Source organism: Malus domestica, chromosome 06, assembly GCF_042453785.1.
Source record: "Malus domestica chromosome 06, GDT2T_hap1".
Classification (NCBI taxonomy): domain Eukaryota; kingdom Viridiplantae; phylum Streptophyta; class Magnoliopsida; order Rosales; family Rosaceae; genus Malus; species Malus domestica.
In genome coordinates, this window is record NC_091666.1 from 2,095,782 (window position 1) to 2,104,055 (window position 8,274).

The 8,274-nt window shown below is 39.0% G+C and overlaps 1 protein-coding gene across 1 annotated transcript; it reads right to left on the bottom strand.

The window, feature by feature from the left end:
- Positions 1–708: 708 nt before the first annotated feature.
- On the bottom strand, positions 709–3,574 carry LOC103420151 (phytochrome-interacting ankyrin-repeat protein 2-like). Its single transcript, XM_008358213.4, has 3 exons — positions 2,827–3,574; positions 1,557–1,728; positions 709–1,406 (listed from the first exon to the last, which is right to left on the bottom strand). Exons 1-3 carry the CDS (start codon positions 2,941–2,943, stop codon positions 1,192–1,194), a joined length of 504 nt encoding a protein of 167 aa, XP_008356435.1. The 5' UTR covers positions 2,944–3,574; the 3' UTR covers positions 709–1,191.
- Between the last annotated feature and the right edge of the window lie 4,700 nt (positions 3,575–8,274).

Sequence of the window (8,274 nt, forward strand, 5' to 3'; positions counted from 1 at the left end):
TTTGGATGGGTGTCAAGGGACATTGCAGGCATCTTTAAGGGGGCTGGTGCCTTTGGTAACTTCCCCTGCGAATCAAGTGTAACGGCGGAGGCTGAAGCGGTAAGGGCGGCTCATTTGGTTTGCGTGGAGAAAGGCTTTTTAGAGGTTCAGGTGGAATCAGATTCTAAATGTCCCGTGGGCATGATCAATGGTTCAAAATTCAACATGACGCTTTGCTTGAAGGTTTCTTATTTGACATTTAGTGTTTGCAAATGCAATTGAGGTCAATAGAAATTCTTTTTGCTCCATGTGTTTGTAAAAATGCAACACATTTAGTGACTTCTTTTGTTTCGCGAGGAAGGGAAACTTTAGCCCATGAGTTATTTAGACCAGTTGAATCAGACGCAAACCAGAACCATCCACAAAATGAACCGAAAATATTTTTGCTCACCACCTCAATAATTACCACTGGATGAGTTCAATTTAATCTATCTACTATACAAATCTCGATATTTAAACTCATCTAACAATAATATACAAGGCAGTGAGCAATGAGCATCATTGCCACATTGAGGTGAGCAAAAATACACTCAAATGAACCTGCACTAATGGCAGCCTCATTGATGAAGTCACATCCAGGTCAATAGACCAGAAGAACTAAATCTGACTTCCTCGTCCACAAAGTTAAACAAACATACGCGCATCATAGTTTCAAAGAAAGAAGAAAGGTACAAGAAGGCATCATTATTATTATTATCATATAACAGCATTGTTGAAGGTACCAATCATACAATACACTCGAACGTCTCGGATACAAAACATAAGGAACCAAACATACATAAAATGGTGACACAGAAGCCATGCGATTGTTCTAAGAGCAGCGCCGGCATATACAGATAATATATAAAAGTAAAAACCAATCCCCAACCTGAATGCGACAAGTCCAAACGATCACTAGCTTTCAGAGCTACAGGAGCACTCCCCTGACGAACATAATAGTACCCACAGTAAGTTCGAAAACACAAACTTTTATAAGAACCATCATAACAAAGCACCTGAACATCCTTCACGCAAGACAGCAGCAGCAACCAAACAAACACAAGATGGTGACACACAGGCATATTGCATCTTATTTATCTGTGCGCTCTATATATTTATATAGATATAACAAGACCAATCACCGAACCAACTGTGACAATACCGCAGCAACACTTAGCTTTCAGAGCTGCACGAGCTCTCCCCCGACGATGCACTTTCTAGCTGAAGACGCTTCATCTCCTCATAAGCCCACTCAAGACCAGGGCAGTAATGGAGTGGAGGGTTAAACCTACAATCATACATGTCATCTGGCAAGAATGCTCCATTTTCTACCAGAAATTTCACTGCTTCCCTCCTCCTCTCTTTGGCTGCACTGTGAAGCGGAGTCCCTGTTTCAACAAATAAAGGAAGCAGAACACATCAGAGAATATCTTAACTATTTATATTTCTTCATCTTCTCAACTAAAACATAAAAACTTTAAAATAAATAAAATCAAGAGGAAAAGAAAGGGAGAGTGATGCTGTAAAACGCTACTTACAGCCACAAGCACCCTTAGTTCTGGCATCAATGTTAGCTCCACGCTCAAGTAATTCATCCATAACATCTAAATGGCCACCCTCAGCAGCTAGGTGGAGAGGGGTAACCCCTTTTGATTTGTGACCCCAAGCAGCAGCATTCACATCCATTCCCTCGTCAAGAAGCTGCCTCACCTTCCAAAAGAAAGAAAATACAGAAAAATTTCAAATGATTAGTGACTAATTTTTTTAAGGTAACAAAATAGTTGGGGCACAACATGTGACAAAAAGTACAAGAAAACGCAAAGCTTGTATTTCAAATTAATTTAAAAATAGACAGTTACTTTTTTATCAGGGTGCTAATTTTCATTTCCTTGTAGCCACTTAAAAGTTACCATTGAGTCATATTTTTTGTCAACAAAGTCCCCAAAAGAGACCTGTACTTTCTCTCCTAAGTAATCGTGATTAGAAGGTTTTTTGGAAAAAAACCCAATAACACAAAACAAGTAGCTTTTGTACTCATTATATAAGTAAAAGCCAAAACAATAATAAAAACACTGTAAGAAGATGAAAGGTTGAACAAAGCTTTACAGGGACTATGGAGTAACATTGAATACACAAGTCCCTAACAAGTTATTTGATCAATTTCATGATTTAGAGTAGCAATCTGAAAGTCAATTTACAGTTCCATTAATTTCATAAACTGGACGTCAATTTAAAGTAGCAATCTAGAACTCTAAGACAATTTAAAGTCACAATCTAAAGACAATTATGCAACTTATACTCAAAATTCAAATCCAGAAACTCATTTGAAATACCCTAATGGACCCTTCACAAATAAATTACAAGTACTCAGTCTAAAAACAGAACACGTTCGTGCTCCGGCTATCATAGCACACACATAAATCTTTAATTAGTAGTAACATACAAGTAATGCAGCTAAGGTCCATGTCCAATTAGATTGTGCAAAGAGCATGTAAAAATCCTTGATTGTCACAAATTTTCTGAGACCTACTTTATCATCAAGACAAATAATATAGGACAGAAAAGAATTATGCGACATCGGACTTTATCATCCCTTCCTATTGTATAGAAGATTAGTTTTTGCAGGTTCTGTTCAATAACGCATCAAACTCGGTTCGCAGGGCTAATGAAAGTTTTGAGTTTTAACCAGATTTTACACCATCCAAACCTAATTGATTTCACCGGATGTTATTCTATCTTTATAATCAAGCATTTGGCAACATTCTCAACAACTACAACATAAATAATACAACGAGACCAAGAATTTACCTGTCCAAGATCACCCTTTCGACAACCAATGTGCAGCATGGTCCATCCTCTATCATCCATATCCACACCGGACCTAAACGACCGCCGCCGCAACAAGCTCCGCCTGAGCGTACCCATTACCTCCGCCTCTCGGGGCAAGGTTTCAATTTCTTCCACAACCCAAAAACGCACGATTTGATACCAACAAAGAAAAACCAAGCCCACTTTTACGGGGCTACAACAACAACAACGCTCACCCCAGAATTCAACTCCCAGAACCCAAGATTTACACGAATTGTAGGAACGATCACAGCGGAAAAAAGTAGGAAAAAAAAAAGTACCGGAAGAACAATATTTAGGAAGAAAAGGGCGAGAGAAAGAGAAAGAGAGACTTAGCGAGAATGATTGGCCATGCAGTAGTTTGGAGCCAAAGGATTCAAGCCGGGACCGAGGACGCGAAGATTCTCAATCTCAAAGATGACGACGACGGAGACGACGGAAGCCGATGAGATTATGTTCATAGTTGATGCAACACGACGACGCTTTGTGATGGTTTTGGGGCAAAGAGAGAGGATCCTCTATGGTGTGGGATTCCCAAATGGTTTTGTGGCCAGAGGAGAAGGAATTCCGGTTGGATTGGGAGAGGGCTTGCCGGTGGAGGAGGAAACCTGAAGAAAACCAAACCCTAAAAGGAAAGAGAGGCAAGAGCCAGAGGAGGAAGGAATAGGGTAATTTAGCGAAAAATACTCGATATTTGCAAGTCTAAATAACAAAAAAAACTCTCACACTTTCAAATTTAACAAAAAGTACCCACTTTGTCTTGTACATTTACAAATCTGCCCTTTTTTGACTCGTGGTTTCGTTTTCATTCAGTTCCATTTTTTGCCAAAACCAAAACCAGACCGAAATTTTTGTTAGGTTCAGTTCAATTTCTTTTGTTTTTTTTTGTTTGATTTTTTTTTTTTAGTTCGGTTTCGGTTTTTCTTATTTTATTAATATCGCACACTTAAACAAATGATCTTAGCATTCCTCTTGAGTCTTGACATCAACGTAACAATGACTTTTATCTTGTCTTCATTGTACACTAAGGTAGTCTTGTGTATATGTGTTGACACTAAAAACTACCAAGCCTACGTGGCGTGCAGGCCGAGTAATTAATAAGCTAACTACGTTATTCGGTTGTGTGTCAGGTGTGCCATCTCGACGATCGAGCTCGACCAAGGAGTAAAATGTGTTGATGTTGCGTTAAGTGCGTTGCTGACTTCTTGATCCTGCGATTATGGCCGAGGAAGGAACACATCTCGGCCTTTGGGTTCTAGAGCCTAAAGATAAGGCTACTAGTTATGTGAAGTTCACGAATCGTCGGCGCTGGGTTCGGTCACGGTGGTTATATTCATAAGAGTATAAGCATGCCAAACTAGCACCAGGCTATATGGACACAAGTACTCGAAAGAGATGTATGTCTTGATAGTAAATGTGGTTCGGCTGCAAAATACTGAATTCTGAAACTCACTTGTGAATATCCAATTATAAAACAACTCAGCTTTCGATGTGTCGAGTCTAGTAACCTGTAACACCTCATTTCACTGAGAAGGCTAATGAGATGACTTCTACCAACAAGAACTCGAAATTCCTTGTCAATCGAGATTTGGATAAATAACCAGTCAATCTCGAAGCAGTGCTGTTTATCCAAATTGAAGGTGCTCCTTGATCGGCTGATTCTACGGCTTTAGTGCTGTTTATCCAAATTAAAGATGTCGCCGGTTGCCTTCACAATGATGTTTATCTAAATTGAAGATGTGTTGGCGGAAGAAAAGGGAAGAAGATAAAATCTCAAAGGTTGTTGAGAAGCTTTGCGCAGGGCAATTTGTGTGTTGAATTGGAGAGGTCCCTCATATTTTGCATGCGACTATGTATTTATAGCATCCATACTTTTACTTGGCATGGCCTGATAATTTCATAGAAACCGTCTGAAACTCAAACTCATAAAATGACTGATCCGTGGCATAGGCTAAAGCCTATCTTCAGATGGGTGACTTTTCAAAGATAATAAAAGCCTAATCCAGGCTTATCCCATCATGACCAAAAGCCTAGCCTACCTAGGATTTCTTATCTCATCATAATTCCATCACCCATCCATGTATCTTGATCCCCATTTAATGAATTTCAAATTTATTTAAATTCATTTATGACTACTTGTCATTCTGTCACCATCACCACACACCAAACATCCCAAATCAATTTGAAATGTACCACTTGTTTAGGGATATAATCCACATCCTATCTATCCCGTTTAAGAATATGCCAAGATAATTCATATTAAAAAGATAATTATTATGATAAAAACCATAATATTATCCTTTAACAATAACCAAATTATCTTCACTTTCCTATTTAACGGTTGGGAGCTATACTCACTCAATGACCTTGATTGCACGAACTGATGATGTAATTTTGGGTCCAAACAATACGCCAATCAAATAGGGACTTTTAGTAGAAAGCATCAGAGGAAGTTAAATAGTTTCTACATAATATTATCCTTTAACAATAACAAAATTATCTTCACTTTCCTATCCAATGGTTGGGAGCTATACTCACTCAATGACCTTGATTGCACGGATTGATGATGTAATTTTGGGTCCAAAAAATACGTCAATCAAATAGGAACTTTTAGTAAAAAGCATCAGAGGAAGTTAAATAGTTTCTACAAATTTCAAAGCCACATGGTGGCTTTTTTTTGTTTTTTTTGGTGAGCCATGGTGGCATTGGGTGCACATGAGAACATAAGATTGGAGTTATGAAAGCATAGGATGCCAACTTGTGAATCTGTGATGTCATTTCCTCTGTGCCACTAAACCCTATAAACCATCCCATCTCATGACAAAGAAGGTTATCATGTCCTTGTAAATCTAAAGGTTCAAGGCATGAGAAAACATATTCAATTAATGCTAAAGAGTTAAAAGTTTGGCACTAAGAAGAAGATACCAGCTAGGTTTTCAAGAAGAATGTTAAGATTTGATTTTTGTTTTATTTATTATTATACTAAGATCAAGTTTGTAGGCTTAGGCTTAAATACTAACATAAAAAGGCATTCAGTTCGGTTTGGTTTGGTTTGGTTTTCAAACCTCTAAAATCGAAACCAAACCAATAAAGTTAGGTTCGTTCGGTTTTCCTTTTTTTGATTCGGTTTCTTTTTAATTTTCGATTTTTCGATTTTGGTTCGGTGTTCAGTCCCTTTTTCTTCAATTTTCCATTTTTAGAACTCACCCCTACTCTAATTCTCAATTTTAAACCCTCCAGTCTGGCTCTCCAACAAATAGATAATGAATAGAGTTAGCTAGCTACCTATACAATATATTTGAAAATGCAGAAAAAGGAACAGGTCTAAGCAGTGGGTTATTGATTATGTAACATAATTAATTTGTTTTGTTGACTTTAGACTTTTCAAATGAGGTGGAGACTTTTGTGGAGAAAAAAAATAATATGAAATTTTTTGGAACTGACACGTGAATTTTTATTTACGAATGACAAAGATTTCTTCATTAGATTCTACGCACAGTTTAGCACTTCTGAAGACTTAAGTTACTGGTGGCTATAATCTCTTGAAGCTTCGTTGCCATGGCAAGGAGAAAGGTCAAAGATATTAAAGATAAGATTAATAATCAAATCCTTATCTTTATACCTTCTTTTTTGAAGATCAACTAATTCCAGGAAGGAATCACAATCAAATCCAATCAATGATTCCACATGATAATTCTAAAATATTATTTATTCAATAATTTCTTCAAAATAATTATTTCCTCCATCCAGTAAATGACACATCTTGGCCAATAAGATGTTGACACATGACATGACAAACCCTGCACATGTGGCCACCCTATGCAACTTTCGAAGAAACTAACTAAGGTATTGGAGATCCATTGGCCCAACCACCACCCTCTACAAACAAACAAACAAACAAACAAACAAAAAAAAAAAAAAAACAAAATCCTTAAGAACGTGGTTTTGGTCCTTGAGAAAAGTGTTTAATTGTTTTGTAGGTTCAAATTTGTGGACTAAAACGACAGATTTTTGCTACTACAAATTGATGCTTTCATTGAAACCCTAATTTAATTCTTGAAGGCTCTCGTAATCCTTTTCTCAAATTTCCCGTCTTCAATTTTCTCACACACTTGTAGTCTTTGGATTTTTTGACAAAGTTTTTTTTTAGTTCCTAGAAAAAAGAGAACATGACTGAAAATTCTGAAACCATAACAAACGGTACATATGGTGTACTTGGAAATGGACCGAAGAATGGATACCCTGACATGGCCCGTGCGGCTCAACACGGCAGCTGGAGAACCCTGCCACCACTAAAGACCACCATGACTGCCACCATAGTAGCCTAGACCAGGCGTTGCTGCCTAACCTGCAGCCATGCAAGCGCATAGTGAGCTTGTGCAGGCCCCATCGAGACAAGGGTAGGATGCCTAGGTGTATGCAGCTGCAACAACAACAAGGGCCCAGCGGGCTTAGCCTTCCCAAGCCTAAAACTAGCAAGCCCATCGCATGATGCCCAACCTAGCAGTCCACGTGGCCTGACCGACGACTCAACACGCGCCCTTATAGCTCTAGCGACCAAGCCGCACCTTTAGATTGGTTAAGTTGAATTGGCTCTAGGTCCTTAAACCAACCAACTTGACCATCAAATTGGCGACCAGACTGATCGTTTTACTATTTTTTTTCTACAATTTAACGCATCCCGGCTTAAATTTCGTGCACGATGTCTATTATACTTCCTTCACTCATGAAGATACATACCAATTAAGCTCTTCCACCTCGAATGGCGATCTATACCATGCCAATAAGTCGCATAATTGACAACCATCATCACATTGCAGGCAACCATGGTGAGTCAACTCTTAGAGTACATCGAGATGCAGCACACTCCTGTCAAGGTGTCCCGAAGCATGACGAGGGCAAATGACGATGTTTCTTTCCAACAACTCCTCGACAAGCAGTCATTTAACAAGCCATGAACTGAGTGTTCAGGTAGTGTACATTCTCGCCTCGACCCTCTGGACAATGTCTTATCCCGTCTTAGGATGTAAAGAAGCGTTCACTCCTGACTTAGAGCATGCGTACATTCATGGTTAGGTCCACATTCCGATGAACATTCAGACCTGGTTTTGCACACAATGTCCACTCTCGACTCGACTTGAAGAGAGTTCTTCCCATTTCATTCCTGAGCATGCATCACAAGGGCAGGAATAAGCACAAGAATGTTCCATCTCAAGTTTGACTGGCAGTTAACGCCAAACGCAACCATAAGTAGTCCGCTTGCCAAACAGGGACGAACGATGTGAACTGCAGCTATGGCATGAACAAGCAGCACAGACCTGTAGACTATCGCTAGAGGCGTACGGAGGCACCACTACCTCTAACATGCACTTAACTAAGAACTGCACGATTTCTCGTGCATTGAGACCA